This window comes from Camponotus vicinus, unplaced genomic scaffold, assembly GCF_025532165.1.
Source record: "Camponotus vicinus isolate PSW18456_S1 unplaced genomic scaffold, iyCamVici1.0 SCAF_2, whole genome shotgun sequence".
Taxonomy (NCBI): Eukaryota; Metazoa; Arthropoda; class Insecta; order Hymenoptera; family Formicidae; genus Camponotus; species Camponotus vicinus.
Window position 1 is genome coordinate 16,463,936 of NW_028141956.1, and position 19,441 is coordinate 16,483,376.

At 33.2% G+C, this 19,441-nt stretch overlaps 2 protein-coding genes across 3 annotated transcripts in view; one reads left to right on the forward strand and one right to left on the reverse strand.

Annotated features, from left to right (window-relative positions):
• LOC145967325 (uncharacterized) overlaps window positions 1-13,099 on the forward strand; it is a 363,462-nt gene extending 350,363 nt beyond the window's left edge. The window contains exon 17 of the transcript XR_014437343.1: window positions 12,772-13,099. The gene's annotated coding sequence lies outside the window, so the exon portion shown is untranslated. The remainder of the gene's footprint in view (window positions 1-12,771) is intronic.
• Window positions 13,100-14,013: 914 nt separating this feature from the next.
• Window positions 14,014-19,202, reverse strand: Lsd-2 (Lipid storage droplet-2). Of its 2 annotated transcripts, none has more exons than XM_083092125.1 (4): window positions 18,745-19,202; window positions 17,319-17,675; window positions 16,968-17,253; window positions 14,014-15,622 (listed from the first exon to the last, which is right to left on the reverse strand). In XM_083092125.1, exons 2-4 carry the CDS (start codon window positions 17,619-17,621, stop codon window positions 15,384-15,386), a joined length of 828 nt encoding a protein of 275 aa, XP_082948251.1. In that variant the 5' UTR covers window positions 17,622-17,675; window positions 18,745-19,202; the 3' UTR covers window positions 14,014-15,383. The 2 variants fall into 2 exon arrangements, with proteins under 2 accessions (XP_082948251.1, XP_082948252.1); XM_083092126.1 differs by lacking the exon at window positions 18,745-19,202 and adding an exon at window positions 18,525-18,697.
• Window positions 19,203-19,441: the final 239 nt, after the last annotated feature.

The following is a 19,441-nucleotide window of genomic DNA, read 5'->3' on the forward strand; positions in this document are numbered from 1 at the left end:
TCAATTAAAGCGTGACGTTAATCCATTCGTCGTCGTGTGCTTTTTTTAGTTACGGCAGTAAAAGTTCTCCTTCACGAAACAGAAAACATAAATTACTTTGCGAGTATATACTTGTATCTATTACTGCGTCTGCGAACCATTCATCAAGCATTAATTACTGGGAACTCATAATTATGAGTATGTTGATTTAAGGCAAGATAAACAGAAAGCAAATTACTAAATCTTAGTTGTGTCAAGTCGCTGATGCGATCGTTTAATATATATTTGCGTATAAAATAGGAACCGCATCACGAAGACGCATTGCCGAGTCGTACGGTGCGGCCAAACGAGTCCTGTAATTTTTCGTAACAGAATTTGTAAGAGTCGGCCTTTAAGTTCGCTTAAGCTACGCAACGGCAGACATTGAAATCCGCCATCCGTATTAATCTATTCACGAGCTGCCATACGCGAGCCGGAGCGACACGCGGGTTCAATATTGCAAAACGTCGCGGTGGATAACGCTCGAAGCGATATTGACCGGTACACGGCGAAACGGCTGTTCGGCAACAGTCGGGGATGAAAATTTCAGAAGCGGATGCACATGGCGACACAACAGACCAAGAGGCGCCAAAGGGAAAAAGGACAAGACCGGTGTGCGCACTCGCGCGCCAGTCATTCCCCATGGGAAGGGAGACGGAAAGAGGATGTCGGGAAAACAGGAACGCGGAATAAGCGAGATGAGAGGCGAGTCCGAAAACGGAAGAAGAGAGACGCGGAGTGCTGGTAGCTAGACGCTTGCCGTTCGCGAAATCCACCATAAATATCTGTCTCCGGATCTCTTTCTCCGCATCTTTTGCTTTATAGAATAATGCTGATTTCTCAATCACGTGACATGGAAATAAATAAACATTGATAGCTACGAAAGCAAAGGAAACATATCGATCGTTATTTTAAATCTAATATTTTTGTTTACGTTCATGATTAAATGAGCTTCGACATCTTTAAATATATCGTAAGATAATAAATGCAATTAAATTTGTTTAACATATTTTTCAGCGTAAATTTATGCAAACATAACTATCTTTATTTTCCGCTGGCGTAAATAAAGTACCTCGGAAAAATCTACGTATTATTCGTCGGAAAATTCGCATCGAAGCATCCTATCTGACGAGAAGCTAGTAGTTGCGGTTTAAAGTTTAATGAATAATAAGCGAGCGAGATACAGGCTGTCGAAAGATCTTATCGGCGCCACTGTCAACATCCAACTAATATCACGTACAACGTGGCGGGTTAATTGGAACGGTCCTGGAATCTAAGAAGCATTTTGTGAGACCTAAATCGCGTTCTCACACTGTACCGGCAACTTCCGTTTTCTCGACCCAGACGGGGATCTAACGCTTCCTCTTCTGCATTACGAGGCGCATGGTAACCGACGAGCCATGAAGAAAGAACGCACCGCATGACTTGAGGGAATAGGATGGCGGTACATTTAGATTTTGTTTTCGTCCTGCGTGATTTATGCCGCTCGCGTGCGACTTCTTACGCGCACGGTATGTATATCGGTTTTTCCTCCCGCGATGATGCATCATCGCTATGCGTTGAACGTAAGTAGACATTTGGTGGAAAGCGAGATCTTGTTTATCCACGAAAAAAATTGTGTTTCAACCTGTAAATATATAATACACATAAACCGCGTACGTTACGCGGTATTGTATATATGCATATTTATTATGTATATTTATTCTCATTATTATGCATATCTATTCAAGACATCCCTGCATTAAATTATTTAATTTTTACACATATAAAAAAGAGCACACATAAAGTAACATACATCAAAGTAATCTTTCTGTCGTAATATTTAATTCTAAAACCAAAGAGTTATTAGAGCCGATAAAGTTAAATCAATCATCGTGGAAGATATTTGTTCAAGGTAAAAATATACCTTGAACGTTATTAGCTGAATCGCCAGTGTTTTGGTCATATGTAGGTAGTAAATATTAAGGCGCGCGTTTTGAGCTTAGTAAATTGGCAGACGGTTCTCAAATTGATAGATTATGATTAATCGCTTATCGATCCGAGGCTAACTAGCGGTGGATTTTTCAAGGTATTCGTCGCGTCAACTCGCGCTAGACGCGAGGTAAAGCAAGGAGGAGAGCATTATTGAGAATGATGAACGATGTTTACCATGAGAGGGGTGATTTTTGCAACATACATGCCTGTGCTGTAGATCCAAAATGTATGTATACGGTAGATTATTATAGCGGATCATGAATGCGATCGATATGATTGCTTTCCAATCAACAAGAATGAATATTCCTCGAAGGTAACGCGAAGCGGAAATTTTGTTACGAATAACAACTTCTTAATCTAGAAACATCGTGATATAAATTGTAATTAAGTTTCATTATGCGATATATTTCTCTCACGTATTCCCGATAGAACGATTTAATATATTTCCGTCCTCTATACTTACGTGTAGCCATTCGTTTATAAAACGTTAACATATGTGAAAAAACGTTGCGCGTAAAAATTAGCAAATGTAATTAGTATATATATTTTTTTGCACGAAATATCCCAGAGTACTGGCAAGAAGAGTAAGAATCTGTATTTCAGTGAACGTACACAGGTACCATCATTCTCTTAAATTAAGTACTAATAAAAACGAAGATAAGCTGATATAATAAGTAAGCGAGATTAAAACTTTTACACCATGGCGAATAATAATTAAAAATGAAATGCGTCTATACAGAGATTACTAAGCGCATTTATTTGTTTAATCCTCTTTAAGAGGACTATCAGCTTTCCTAAATTCTTTTTTTTTCTTAACAATCTACCAGACGGCAATATTTAGTAGAAAGCAATTGCATAATGCCAATGTATAAGCATAAATACAAAAATTGTTAAACTTCTTTGCGCGGTTGGTTCACAAATACCGCGAATAAATACGAAAGATATATCGTTTAAACTGTTTCATAGCTTTAATCAAATCTATATAAATCATAATATAAACTCTATAATTATGTTTTATCACATCGCAACTCTTTTTATGTCGTAGATGGACAAAAAATATAATTTATTACATAGAATCGTAAATATTAATATGCATTTTTTTCTTTATGCAGATTTTCATATTTATAATAGAATGTAAAATCTTACATTAAATCACATTTTTGTTAAGCGAGCAACATAAATGAAGTAATAATATTACGCATGTGACGTCATTAATTAATTATATTAATTTTTAGTTTTAATAATTATTATTTATTAATTTGATAACAATTTTTTTTCAAAGCAATATATATAGAGAGTGAAAATGGATACGACTAAACTTTATCTGATGTAACAAGATTTTAATTCAGGAGAATTTTCACATTTTTATATCTACACACAAGAAGTACATAACATTAGTTCGATTGGAGAATTTGATGTTACCTGAAAACTTATTTTCGATTTAAATTATCAATTGATTTTCGATAACAAAGACTGTGTCATTTTTAATTCCGTGCAGGTCACAATTCCTAATTTCGTGAAAATATTGGAGAGAAGCCATCGCGTCATTAGGTAAGTACCAATCGCGCTCACTGCCAAGTGATTGGATGCCTGGAAAAAATAGAAGACGACGAAATCTACTGTTCCCTATCGATCGGCCAGGTATACCGGCTAATGGCGAGAAAGTGGAAATTGTCGAATGCCTTCGCTGCCTCCGGGGTCTTCGGACTTAATTTCATAATGCAGACTGGCGCGCTGAAGTGCCGGTGTAAGAATCACGAATAGAGCGCAAAGAAACAGGGGGAGGATGAAGCGACGTGATAACGAGATGACGCAGCGCCGCGAGAATATTTCATCGGATCGTTGCCGACCTCGTCGAACATTTCTCAGCTTGCCACGTATTAAAACAACCGTGCATCAAACAGCTTCCACAAGTGAAGTATATTACAAAGTACGAATTATATATATCGTGCTCCGAAACAAAACTTGGTACTTTAACAATCGAAGAAAGTGTCCGCTCGCATAATCGCGACATTGCTCATCAAATTGAACGCTGTTCGCCCTCTTGATGATCGTTTTAAATAAATCCAATTAAATAATCCATTTAATTTCGAGGAAAAATAATTGACATTTTATAGGTCTCTTTTATTTCAAGCCCTCTCAGATGTGATTTAGATATATAAAATCCCGCAAGTTTTCTCTCCAGCTCGGCGACAACAGCTTTATATCCACGGAATTAAAAGAGCACCTAGAAGTGGTATCCAATCCTGGGGAGATGTTGCTTCGCGGCAATCAACCGCGCTGTCTTAAATAATATAGCTGAATGCGTATTTTCCCGGTAACCCGATTAAGAAGTTTACGCGCCATTCTTGCGGAGACTTCTGGTCTCGCTGTAACATTACTTTTTAACTTTTCTCTGCGTAATTGCTCTCTCGCGCCGTGGATGAAATTTTAATGCCGGCCACAGATCCCAAGATTGGAAGTGACGGGCTAGAACGCGGCGCGCGTTCTTGAGTTCCGCGTCGATAAATAAAGCTGCGCCCGCGCGATCCGCATAAATAAAATTACAGTCCGTTATTGCGGCGCGTTGAGTCGCTGGAAACTGGAAACTACGTTATATCGTACTTGCATATAACGTAAGCTGATTGTAAATGGAATCAAATCTCTTGGAAAGTTAATATTGAAATATATCTATATGAATAAAGTCAAATTTTTGCTTCTAATTATCAAATTAAAAATGATTTCAAAATACAAATAAATATAACATTTTAATCAATTTTAAAAACTTATAATGTTTATTTTGTTATAGCTTACTCATTTGAATTTGTTTGCATCGTATAAGTATTTCATAAAATAAAATTCTTCTTAGATTTAGTAAACTTTTATATACAAACTCTCAAATATATATAATTTGTATATATGTGTATATATATATATATATATATATATATATATATATATATATATTAATATATTATCTTAATACATATATGTATATCTTTTTGTCGGTAAATAATTTACAAATAACATATCGCAGTTTTTTAATCTTAATTAATAGAGAAGATGAATCTCTATTAAATCATAAATAAGATAAATAAGAGCGTCACGACGCTCAATATAAATATTTGCATTCAATATCATACTTCATATTTCAATACTCAATATCATAATTAATCTCTCTCTAAAAAAGACACGTTATATTGATACTCAAAAATCTCGAAATGTATTGTTTCCTCCTTTTCAATGCTAATTAGCTATTAAATCATGTAAATTTTGACAGTTTGTGAAAAAAATAAAGTTAAAGAACATTAAAAAAAAAGGTAAAGAAAATAAAGTTAAAGAAAATTAAAGAAAAGTTAAAAATAAAAAATATTCTCACTATGCTTATACTTCGTCGTTAGTAGCTGTCATCGCGAAAATCGTATATATGTAGCTTGGTGGCAGCGGCGGCGGTGGCGGAGGCGATTAAATATTTGACAGATTTAATACTTAAGGAATATTTGTCATTATATTGCAATAATTCTCTTCCTTTTCCTATATATGTTATATATTACATAGTAAAAAGAATTAAATAATGCGCGCCTTATAATGTTCTAATTTTATAAAATAAATTGAAAAACACAAAGAGAAAGAGAGAGACAGAGAAAGTATTAAAAATAAAACAAAAATTAATCATATTGCATATTTATAAATGTATATTTATAAATGTATTTATTCAATTGTATATTTATAAATGTATTTATTGAAAACGCGCGCGCTAAATTTCATTGCAAATAAATTATCAGAATATTACAAATGTATCAGATGACATGGATATTTGAAAATCTTTTTGTTTTAAGCAACATAAAGTTATTGCTGACATGAACAAAGCTCGTTTTCATAAGCAAACGTTGTGATTCGATTAAACAAATTATATAATTAACGTAATGAATTATTTATTTGTATCAATAATTACGAATAATACAATCGCATCGATAATATTCATCATTGTATATCTACATAAATTGTTTAAAAACTAGATAGTAACGAGAGCAATCATCCGTTTTACTCATCAATGGATTTTTGTACTGTGCATTGTGTACAAAAGTCTCTGTAGCAGCTTTATTTTTGGAATAAAATCGAACAAAAATAATCTCTAAAGAAGGAACGAAGATTGCGAGACAACTGTAACCAAAACTATACGCGCCTTTAATATCCATCCAAGTTACCGCAGTTTTTCCGTTGTACTTCGAGATAGAGGTAACTGCGAGAAAGCGACGAAAGCTATCAAGAGGAAGCTTTCGTTTCTCAGCCTTACATCCCTCCAGCCTCGGCGCGCGGTGTCGAGCAGATCCCGTTGTTCCAGCAGGACGCTCTTTCGGCGGTGTTATTTTTCACATGGGGGAAAAAGTTTGATCGTTCCGACCGGCCAAATAAATTGTCTGCGGAAGTGCTCGCGGCCATCGTCCGAGCTTCTTCCCCTTCTCCATCCCTTCTCGTCCCCCATGGTTCATCGCGTTTTTTTTTCTTTTTCCCGAGAGCTTTCCGCCACCGACCACGGGAACAAATTAATACAGGCGTCACTCCTAACAGACCCGAAGGCCCTGTTAAAGGTTTCCGATAACGGCGATGACGCGTTACCACAACCATGGAAACGTTGTCGAGTGGGACGGCAAGAAAGTTTTTCCCACCCCATCTCGTCGGTTTCGCGACTTTCCGCGACTGTTCGTCGATCTTGAGTTTTTACAAGAGGAAGTTTACGCCCGACTAAGTGATAGCAGCCCTAATAACGGTTTTAACGTCATTTGAAATTGTCAAGTCGAGCGCGGAAAGCATCATGCGATCACTTAATGCAGCGCAACCAGCAGTAGAAAGCATTAATCTCTTTTCTTCTCCTTCTCTCTTTCTTTTCCGTAATATCGGAATCTTGTCTTTGTAAATACAGCAAAGTTGTAAATTAATTCTCGACCGTTAAATGAATTAAGGATCGAGTTACGGAAATGAAGGGAATTCGAGAACTTCCCGACGTCGGTTTTCTCGACTTGTAAATTCTTTCTGCATTCTTGACACAAAGTTAAATATAATTACAGAAATTAAAGAAAAGCGGCAAATATTAAACTATAAGATAAAAGAGACAATATTTTAAAATAAATATATTGGAATAAAGAAATGTGAAGCAACGGTGGCGCAACGATCTTAAAAACGCGATCGCTACAGTTTTACATTTTGCAACGCGGTTTTCTACTCCGCACGAATATGTTGCGTCGCGTATTAATCGCGGAACGAAACGGGCGGAAAGCGTCGACGTGACCATAAGCCCAAGTCCATGGAAAAAAAATGTAAAATTCCGTCGATGCGGCGAATGTCACGGCGCAGAGTACCGCCGTCGACGTCGACGTTGCACACACGTGGAAACGGCCCACCACGACGAATATTTGAATAAATAAATATTAAATAGAGAGAGTATAGAGAGAAAAGTGTAGGGGAGCGGTGGATACACACACACACACAGAGGGTTGGAAGGCTTCTATCGATCCTCACAATTTGTCGCGGTGAAAGTACGCGCAGCGTCGTAACATCAATGCGTAGAAATGCGATATAAAAGACAAAAATTCAGAAAAACCAAGGTACGTTTATTTTGCATAATACGTTTATTTTCCGTTAAAATAGATAAATCATGTGTCGACATTGGTATGTGTCTCATTAGCGATTAACATTAGCGATTTAAGCAGCGTTAGATTAACATATATACGCGCAAACACAACTTTCGGATATCCGAATAACACAAACACAAACCAACGAGCCCATAGTCTTTATATTCGCCTCGATCGATACCGCATATATTTCCATAGATACATCTTTCTTTTTATTATCATTGACTTTAACGACGTTTGTCTCCCATATACGTCCGTACTCCGAGATTCAAATTGGGACAGCTGCTATTTCACTTCCAGTGCATTAACCAGTACGCTGTTCAGAGACGAGATGACGGTAAAGCTTTTACGCTCAACATTTTGCATGATTTTGCGTGTCAGCGGATTCCCCACGCATAATAACCGCATGCTCGTGCAAATTTTAATTACACATTCGTAGTGGAATTAAACTGCCCTCGGAAAAAAAAAACACCAGAGAAGCGACTGAATTACGAATAGTTTTTACATCAGTTCGCGATGTACCTTTACATAAGGAAAATATTGATTTACTATATATTACATATGTACAGACCAATGCATTGTAATTGCTTGTGCAATTAATTACATACAATGAATATTTATAGCATTTGCAATTTTGTATCACATCGCACCGTTTCTCTGGCATTTTCTAGGATCAAAAAAATATTTTGTTTTATACATATACATATCTATTAATGATTATGTAACCAAGAGAGAAAAACATAATTTTAATAATTTCTAACACATGCATATGTATACGTGCATAAAAAGTATGTATAACACGTGGAATAAAAAATACACAAAAAATTAGAATTTTCATATCAAGACAATATATCAATATTTTTTTATGTAAATATTAGATATATATACATATATTGGTGGAATGTTGAAATTGCATTAAGTTTAATTAAATCTTAATTTAATTGAAGAATATTTTTCTATTTCTTTATCACGCATTTTAAAGAAAAATTATTTATGAAATAAATTATTTAAGATGATTTTTCAATATTTTGACGTATTTTTTTACTTTATTATACATCAGATTAAAATTTCTACAATTTAAATGGTGGCTTCAACAAGATGATTGATAGTGTTACAATGCAAAAATACGAGCCGCACAGACATATGTAAGTCGGTTTTCTTCGACGTTATCGAATTCGCATTACTGCGTTTGTAAAAAACGCGTCAGAGATATTACCAGATCTGCGGTAAAAGCATGATAGGATATCGATTCTAACTTCCAGTAACTCGACCGTTGCATCCAGTATTGATCACTCGGGAATAAGCATAGTATACGCGTCGGTACTGGAAAATAGCATATTCATAAGTACGCCGTTACAACCGGCGTCTTAAATATACGAGAGATGGAAAAGTATGGCAGGTAAAATATGAAGTGTAATTGCCGATAATAATTCTGTCGCATGTTACAATACACATTACAATTTTACGATACATATATGTATAATTGCGGATATGAAGAATATTCTTCACACACCAGGTGATACAGTAGATAAATGCTACGGACATACAAATAAATAAATATTTTATATTTTTATTTTAAGTAATAAAAGAATTTCAAAAGTTCACATAATAACTTCTTTTTAAGACATAAGATTTCTCTAAATCATGAATATACAGGGTATCGGGACAATCTCTTCCCAAAAAAAGCTCTTGTAGCTTACCTCGAGAGCTTTTCAAAACACTATAATACAGTATTTTTTCATTGAGTACTTTTCGAGTTATGAGGTTTGAAATAATCTCTTAATTTTACATAAACCATAAAAAATCTAGTATAATATTCATTTTTCGATTATCTTACCTTAATACTTTTATGTACAAAATAATGAAAGAAATCAATTGGTGTAAAGAAAACACATAATTGTTTCGAAGAAAAAATATGTAATTTGCAATTAACAATTACATATTTTTTTTTCAAAACAATTATGTTTTCTTTACACCAATTGATTCCTCTCATTATTTTGTACATAAAAGTATTAAGATAAGATAATCGAAAAATGAATATTTTACTAGATTTTTTATGGTTTATGTAAAAATTAAGAAGTTATTTCAAGCCTCATAACTGGAAAAGTACTCCATGAAAAAATACTTTATTATAGTGTTTTGAAAAGCTCTCGAGGTAAGCTACAAGAGCATTTTTTTGGGAAGAGATTGCCCTGACACCCTATATAACAGGATATGTGCAAGATAAATAAATATATGCGCAAATAAAATTTGTAAAATAGTGTAATCATAGGACACAAGCTGAAACACGCGTAAAAAAGTACTTTGCGCATATTTCCATCCGGATTGTTCGTTCAAGTTACATAGGTATTCTCACTTTTCCGGAGGCGAGGCTTGCGGTTCATTAAAAGTTTCGGCGGCGCGAAAAAAATTCCCATCTATTAAAATTTCATTCTTTTCACAGCAGAGCTAAAAGCACAATTCGGAAGCAAGCAATCCTGGCTTTATGCAGCATCATTCGTTGAAACATTTATCGCCACCCGGCGCGGACGCTGCTTTTTCTTAAATACGACTATTTACAGCGAGCTTCGCGGTTTTCGCTGCTACTCGCCGAAACCGATTCCTCCATTCGCATGTTGGATCCTATCCAAGATGCCATATCCGGTGCTCTCTGAACGATCGTCGTCGGTCGGCGCAAAAAGGAGAGAAAAACCGTCAAAACAAGACCGCGATGAAACGCTCGCGTTATATGCATACGTTAAGGTCGATGGTCGGATAAAGAACGCCACAGGTTGCAAACTACAAAAGTTTATTTCATGCACCACGCGCACAATAAAGAATACGGCCGTAGACGCCGGCACAGTTATAATGATTATAATGGAGAAAAATTGCACGGTAAACTCGAAGGATAAAAAGAGACTGTATATGACGAAAAGATTATCTTAAACCATTTGTACGGATTTTCTCCAGAAATAAATCAGACGAGAAATTCTTTCGCGTAACATATTCCTAAACAGATACCTCCCCTCAATTTGGAAGAGTGTACGTATAAAAGATGTAGCGCGTATGATAGACGTTTTTTCTACAAAGATCAAATTTCAACTCGCTTGAGAGATCCATCAGCATATCGTTTATCCGGCATACACGCATCTGTATATCAGTAAATAGCTGCATAGATACGAGCATAGTGTTTCTCACTGACGTATACGCCGTGGAGCGTATACACATAGAGCGCGATACGACCTGACTACCAGGGTATACGGCGGAAGAAGGCATCGACCTGCGGCTTTTATGAAGATAACATCTCTGCTTATGAAGCATAGCTTATCTACCGGCTCGCCATAGATCTTTCAGCGGGTACGGAAGCCCTCCTTGCCGCCTGTATAACCAACCACCATCGCCGAAGCCAGACCGCCTTCCATAATCCATTATAGTTTCTAAAACGACCCGCAGCCCCCGGGAAACGCGCGTGGCTCGGCAAGAAGCTGTTTACGCGAAACCGGCGAAAACTCGGGAACACACGTGCGTCCGCATCCCGCATACCATACGTGTGGGCGGCTGTGAGAATGCCCGATGATTTACAGACATGCGAACCGCTACTTGTTCCCGATGTTTTTCAGCCAGCACTCCGGTGTCGTTGATTGAACCGTGGGCCGTATAACAGAGAGCGTCTACGGACCATTGCGGATTGCTTTTGTGCTTTTCTCTATTCTACGCTTGTGAAATTGTTTCTTAAAGCGCAAAAGTCAAAGGATATTTCTCTTTCTATTTCGTTACATCGTTTTTGAGATGTTAAAATTATCGATATTACGATAATTATAAATTATTGTATTAATTTTTAAAAGTTTTTAAGTGAAAATCTAAATTAGATTAACTTATTGTTAGTTAAATAATATTTATTAAATTGCGCGTAAGCAAAATTATATTAATTTTTATTAGTTATATTAATGTATCGATAAAAAATTCTGATTATACCAAACAGATAAAATAATTAAAAACATATTGAAAAATTTTATAAAACAGTGTAAAGTTTTATGAGCTCTAATCTCTAAGAAATTGAAAAAGAAATTTTTATAGTAGCAACATACTTTCAAAGAATCTTGTAAAGTATCAATATCGTTAAAGTCTCGGCATATCTTGAAAGTTTTGAAACTCTTTCTAAAGATCTAAGAATTTATAGCTACATGAGAGCGCATTCAGAAAATTTTGCATTAACAAAAGGTTTTCAAAATCGATAATTTTGAAAGTATTGGAAATATTGAAAAGTAAAGAGAAACCCGATTCTAAACTTTAAAGATTCTTAATGCAATCTTTGCGATTATTAACTTCAAATAAAATTTAATAAGATATTTTTTATTTGTATAAAAACTAACATTTTTTAATGATACAAAATATATATATATATATATATATATATATATATATATATATATATATATACATTGTTTTTCTCCATTGATTTTATAACAATTAATGTTTTACCTATAACATATATGTATATTGATCATATTTAAATAAACATTGAATGATATCAGAAATATAATAATAAAATATTCTTCTTTATTATTTAAGTTTTTTATATAATATTTAATAATATAATTACGTGATAAATACATATTTTAGAAAGTAAAATTCATTAATACGCTATTATTTTAACTTGACTTTTAATTGATGCAAAAGATGACGTTTGAGTTCAGCATGAAATATCTTAAAAGACATTTATGAATTTCAAAATGCACATTTATCATCGGACTTAAACATACGGGCATCAGAATTACTGCTTTGACCCATAGTGATTTGGTTCTCAAATTGTGGAATGTAAGAATGCCTAATTAAAAGAAGAAGAAAAATTGTTTGCATTATAAAAAACTTATTTTTATATTCGACGTTTATTTAATATATATATTAAAGTACAATTTTAATAAAAAATAAAATATTTGTATATATTCTATTTTTATATTTTATTTTTATAATTTATGCTATTATAACAATTTCTGTATTAAAACTGCCGATAATTATTGAAATATCAAACAAAGCTAGATTAAAACGTTTAGGAATCTCTGTTTTCTGTGGTAAAACTCTATTTCCAATTTCCCGAAGTACCCTTGCACACGTTGCAACTCAACGCAATCTGTACGTAAGCAGCGCGGCTTCAGCATTAAATGGTCATTTCTTTCTCTTTTCACAGCGCTATACCCATCAAACCACATTCCTCGAGAAAGTTGCAGCGTGCATCATATGTGGCCAAGCAGTAGTACACGTCGGGATTATCTGCGAGCACGTTAATGAAAAGACGTCGTCCGTCCGTTCGCAAATTCAGCAGACGCTGCGATGAGGCCGGCAGGAAGGATGACGTTTTAAGAGGCATAGAGAAACGCGCGTCGACTTCCGATGATTAATGTGACGTTATATTGTTCATTACGTACGCATAAACCACGGATACGCGGGTACCGCATTTTACAGAACATAAAGGATAGACTTTAATGAATAGTGACGAGCAAGCGCACACAAATGAGTTTCTGGTATAAATATCAAGATATCCTTGAACGTTGGATGTTGGAAAAATGTTATCCCATGAACAGGATGAAAAATATTATACCTAAAATATATTTATTATTGTTGATACATTATTAAATAAGGATCTCTTTTAATGCATGGTTTTTCGAGAAAAATTCTTTTTGCGCGAATAATAACGATTTATTGATAATGATTAATTTATTAGCAGCGAGAATTTAATTATTATAATATTCTATTTTAACATTAAGAGTCTAATGCTAGTATAATATTAAAAGTCTTTACAATAATAATACATTACGTTAATTTCAATCAAATTGATATGTATCCTTGAAAAGTTCCTCTCTCTACTCCTTGCTTTTCCATCGAGATATAAAGTCATCTTTCATTTGATGAAAAATGTTCGTGGCAGTTGCGTGCTAATCTCGACTTGATCATATTCTTCCGAGCCTTCGGTTGCAACGGGATTAAGTGTGAAAAGACTACGAAGGAATCGTGATGAAGGTGGCGAGTCTTGCCTGCCTTCGTCGGATTCAGCTTCACATACGCGTATCTTCTCGCTGCAAGTTTACCGGACGTTTCGCATATATGTAATTCTATCACATCCCTTCATTCTCGTTTTCCGCAGATCGTGGCAGGGGAGAAGGAATGTGATAAATGCTCCGACACTGACATCAGAAAAATATACTCTCGTTTCTCCAATTCCTTGGCAACCTCTTATCTCTCTGACTCGAGCCAAACTCTCCTTCTGAGAAATGGCTCGTTTAAAAAAAGCGGTCAGTCGGATTTTACGTTGGCTATTTACGTCTATTTCGTCTTAACTATCTTAAGATTGACTGCACCGGCGACTTAAGTGCGAGTGTCGAGGATTAATACACGTTACATGAGGAAAAATATATAGGGAGATACTTCTTGATGATGGTATAATATTTTTAATGTACATTTTTTTATACAGTGTATACAAATGCAGTACGTAAGTACAGAGAAAAAAAAACAAGAACAAAAATAAATCATAGGTTCTCGTATCATTATTAATATGATTATGCAATCTGTCAGATTGATGTGAATCATGATTATGAATCATTTATCGTATTGTTGCAATGATGATGAGTAGTTATTATGAGTAGTTATCCATTTTCTCTCTTGAGATCGATTATGTTCGAGATTACAGATTGCATTTGACTAAAAAATCTATTTTTTCGTAAATATTTTTTGTAAATATAAATTTTACACACTCACAAACAATAAAGTAGAAATAAAATATTAAGTTAGCATGTGCAAATACCACGCTCTTCGAATACATATGCCTGTAATCAAACGATATATAACAGGGTATGAAGAGCGTAGTAATTTATATGAATATATGGACAAATCTTTGAAAAATATCGTGATACATTCTCAGAATAAGAACAACGATAATCACTTTGATGATTCATCCCCGCGAATATACATTTAATAACAACTTGATTAGTATTATTAAAATATGTTATTTCTCTATTATTAACTTGATTAAAAATTTAAATGTGTGTAACATAGTAGTTAAATATATATAAAAAATTCTTTCTTCTTATTTTCAATCTTTACCGTATTTAGCATATTTGAAACATGATACAGTGAAAATGCTTAGAAATATACAAGATGTGTTGCGTTCTTCTTCTTTCAATTAAATATCTTGAAGCAGTAAATCTTAAAATACCGTTTTATCAAATAAAATTCATAGTTCTTTTTGTTTATTTGTTTCATATACAAAAATTTACTGGTTTTTAAGTACTTATAAATCAGAATCGATAGTTCGAATTGAATAAACGGGATTATACATATTTTTATTTTATTATTGCAATTATATAATTAGTTTGACTTGAATAAAAAAAATGTACTAGAACATCCTGTATATTATGAAGGATCTCTATATAGAAAATTTATATATACACAAATTTTTTTCTTTTTCTTTTTTGAGATTTATCTTCTTCTTAAAAATCGATTTTTTTCTTTTAACAAACGGCAGTCGGAATTATATAAAATGTCGGAAATATGCAAATATAGAATATTATGAAAAACGGTGTCATATATCATAACTGAGAGAGCACCGCTTCTTTTTAATCCATTCTGAACCGTGAAATTATTCCACGAATGGTCATGTGTTTCATGGCTCCTGTATTAAGTAAAATTCGCAGTTTGCAAGTAAAATACCCCGTGTCGGACGTAACTTTTGTAAAAGTGATAAAAATATAGTCTCATTTCTTAAGTGCTGTTGCATACGTGATTATTACAGACTAGAGCGTGCCTCTAATACGAAAAGATGCAATCGCTGAATAATTTAAAAATCAAATTCACTACCGATTCCAAGAACTTGATCGCTTGAATGATCACAAGCGCGTGTAATACCAAAATGAGTATTTCTATTTTATACATATGTTGCAATCTTTCCATCATTGCATAGTAAATACGTCGCCATGCTCGATTACTGAATTCGCCTAGTCTCTCCATTGTGTGATGAAGTTTAGCGTGTTCACTACATAATTTTTCTGTAAATATAAATAGATTAATTTAATATATATTATATTAAATATAATTAAATATAATTATAATTATATATAAATGGATAATTAAAAAAAAATGTATTCTTTCCGATTAATTGATTATACAGGGTGGCCCATTTTAATCCATTCAGTCGAATATCTCGAAAACCAAGCTCGGGAGAGAAAAATGTTTCAGACAAAAGTTGTTTGGTTTCGAGGGGGCCATAAGATGGTACCATTGGTTTGACCTTGAAGAGTCATTTGGAGGTCACGTGAAGGTCACTTCAATTTTTTTGAATGGAACATCTTATATATTTTTGTACATACTTGTAGCTTATCTCGAGAGCTTTCCAAAACACTATAATTAAGTACCTTTTCGTTAAGTACTTTTTGAGTTATAAGGCTTGAAATAATTTCTTAATTTTACATAAATCATAAAATATCTTGTAAAATATTCATTTTTCGCTTATCTTACCTTAATACTTTTACGTACAAAATAATGAGAGGAATCAATTGGTGTAAAGAAAACACATAGTTGTTTTTAAGAAAAAATATAGAATTGTTAATTGCAAATTACATATTTTTTCTTAAAAACAACTATGTGTTTTCTTTACACCAATTGATTCCTCTCATTATTTTGTACGTAAAAGTATTAAGGTAAGATAAGCGAAAAATGAATATTTTACAAGATATTTTACGATTTATGTAAAATTAAGAAATTATTTCAAGCCTCATAACTCAAAAAGTATTTAACGAAAAGGTACTTAATTATAGTGTTTTGGAAAGCTCTCGAGATAAGCTACAAGTATGTGCAAAAATATATAGGGTGTTCCATTCAAAAAAATTGAAGTGACCTTCACGTGACCTTCAAATGACTCTTCAAGATCAAACCAATGGTACCGTCTTATGGCCCCCTCGAAACCAAACAACTTTTGTCTGAAACATTTTTCTCTCCCGGGCTTGGTTTTCGAGATATTCGACTGGATGGATTAAAATGGGCCACCCTGTATAATAATATAATTATTTTAATGCCAACTATTTTTTTAACATACATATACATGTTTTGTAAAATCATTTGCAATTGACTGTATGGCATTGACATTAACTGTATGCATTTATAAAGCGTCTTAGAAAAATCGCATTTTTTTAATATATTATATTCTACATACTATTTTATTTTGATGCAACGTAATATTTTTTGTAAATTTATATTTTTCTAAAATTACTTATTCTCTTTCAAGTATACAAACATAAAAATCTAATATTAAAAATTTCAATATTATTATATATAAATTGCATATTTAAAAATTTAAAATAATTACATTTGAAAATAAAAAAAAATCCACATTACCTGTATTAATGTGAATTTCTTCTTCTGGTGGAGGTAAGTACTTGTCCAACATAATTTCAGCAAAATCAGTAGTGTTATCGACAGTCTTTAAAATATTTATACCTGTTTCAGTCGACATAACTTTGTCTGCTTGTTGCCAACTGTAAACGCGTAAATAATGAACTTTGTAATACGTAAATAAAGTTATAACTCTCACTCTTTGCTTGGTTCCCTGCTTTAGATCGATAAAAATTTTAACCGCGGGACGGATACGTTTGGATACGATAGATTTGGTGCGATTTAAAATCTGTAAAAGAAAAACTTGTGGATATTATAGATAGTATATTATAAACAAAAAAAAAAATATATTACCTGTTTAGGTTCTTCTTTAATTATAGGTAGCTTTACTTCAACAAAATCAATACCCTGGCATAATGTTTTGTCCAGGGTATAAATTGGTTTCTCCATCAATCTAGCAATTGGCAAGGACTTTTCTATCATTATATTCACCACACTTTCAACAGTATCAAAAGCCCAATTTAAAAATGTGTTTGTGCCTTTTACACGTTCGTACACCTCTGTGGATTTATCCCACAAGTAATTCACACTGGGTATTTTACGTGCACGATCGACAGCTTGAATTCGATAAAATTGATCTGGGAATTTTGTTTCCATAGTTGTTATTAAATTGAGATCTCTTTTTCATGGATAAAGAATGTTTTTTATAACCTGTAATAAAAAAATAAGATTAAAGTGTGAATAAAAAGTATTATTTTATTAGAGGCAGATTCACACAAGAATATAACAAGAAGTAAGAATTTCATTCCCTTTCATGAATCTGCTCCTACATGCTATGCATATAATAAAAATATATCTAATATCTTCATATCTTTTATATAGCCTATAAAATTTTCAATGTTTATATGATTTCCAAATAAAAAAAAAACAGAAAAAGAATATATATATATATATATATATATATATATATAAATTTATATATATATATATATATATATATATATATATATATATATGTATATATATACATTTTTTAATATTATAATTTCAATCTATAAAATATAGTAAGAAACATTATAATGTGAAAATAATAAATTTAATAAAAAACATTTTTAATTTTTAAATTTTTTAAAATAAAATCCTTGTCTCGCGAGAAATAAGAGAAAATATAAAAAAGATGAGCATTCAAAAATTTTACTTATGTTTATTTTTATTTTTAAATTATATTTTATATAAATTGTTTACAAAAATATAATACATTATGCAAAAAATATTAATTTATAAATAGAAGAACAATTGTGTCGCGCGTTTACATGTATACACTTATTGAATTATTGCAGTCAAAATAAGATATTTCTTACTGTCAACATTGCATCATAACGCATATCATTATGACATTACTCCAAACATGATAACTTAGTAATTATTTGTCGTATAACTTTCGGAGCATCTATTGACAAATTTCATTTAAAGCTTATACAAATCAAAACTCAAGCGAGACATGCACAACGTTTGCCAAAGAAAAGAGAGAAGGACATTTAAACATAAACACGCACATACTGAACGAAAATAATATCACAACGTGATTGGAGTACAAAGCATCAGCGAGCATCATAGAAATGCGCGCGGCTTCCTATGTCTCATTGTTGCGCGTCCGATCGATGGCAACATGTAAGCCAGTTATAGAAACACACGTCCTCAAGATCAATGTCATGGATGCGAATTGACAGGTGGTCCGCCGACATGGCTCAACAAAGGAAACCGATCGGTTGACACTTACCTGACTAACAATCTCTGCGACTGGATGCGAGCTTCCCTTTAAGCTGCCCTATGGCTTTGTATGTTTCCCTTCTTGCCCTTCCCCCTCCCTCTCAAGCACTGCAGCTGCTGTACCTTGATCTCTGTTTCATTTTATTGTGAAATTTGTTTACTGTTGTATGCGATCGAGCGTGAGCGCACAATTATTTATACACTTTTACACAAGCGAGGTCTGCTTGCTCGCTGTCATTTTTCACCCACCCGATATCGAATTGAGATGCGGTTCTCCACGAGATCACGTCGCTGCTGTCAAGTTCCTCGATGCGGTTTCATTTCGGAGCAATCGTGTGTCGGTAAACTGACGACTGAGGCAGTCTATAAAGCATATTGATCCAACTGGTCTCTTAGGATGGAATGAAGAAAATTCATTCTTTTCATTTATTGTGTCTGCGAACTTGAGCTTTTATTTAGTCAAAATTAAAAAGTAACATTCTTAAAGTAACAATCTTAAAAACATTATTTAATTTTTCATTATTTACATTAACTATTATATTTGAGTAAAACATTTTCTGCAAAATATGAAAAGTTAATAATTTTAAATATTTCGATTTTGTTGCTTTTAATATCATTTTAATTAAACCTAATATATATTAAAAAATTAAAAGTTCTGCGACTTTAGATTTTGATTATTTAAAATTATCTATCAAAGAATTAAATTC

Excerpts from the sequence above, each read along its gene's own strand:
- Lsd-2 (XM_083092125.1), bottom strand. The coding sequence starts at position 17,621 with ATGGAAACAAAATTCCCAGATCAATTTTATCGAATTCAAGCTGTCGAT. Across the intron at positions 17,254-17,318 it reads TTAAAGAAGAACCTAAACAG|ATTTTAAATCGCACCAAATC; the intron begins GTAATATATTTT and ends TTTCTTTTACAG. Across the intron at positions 15,623-16,967 it reads AGAAATTCACATTAATACAG|AAAAATTATGTAGTGAACAC; the intron begins GTAATGTGGATT and ends TTATATTTACAG.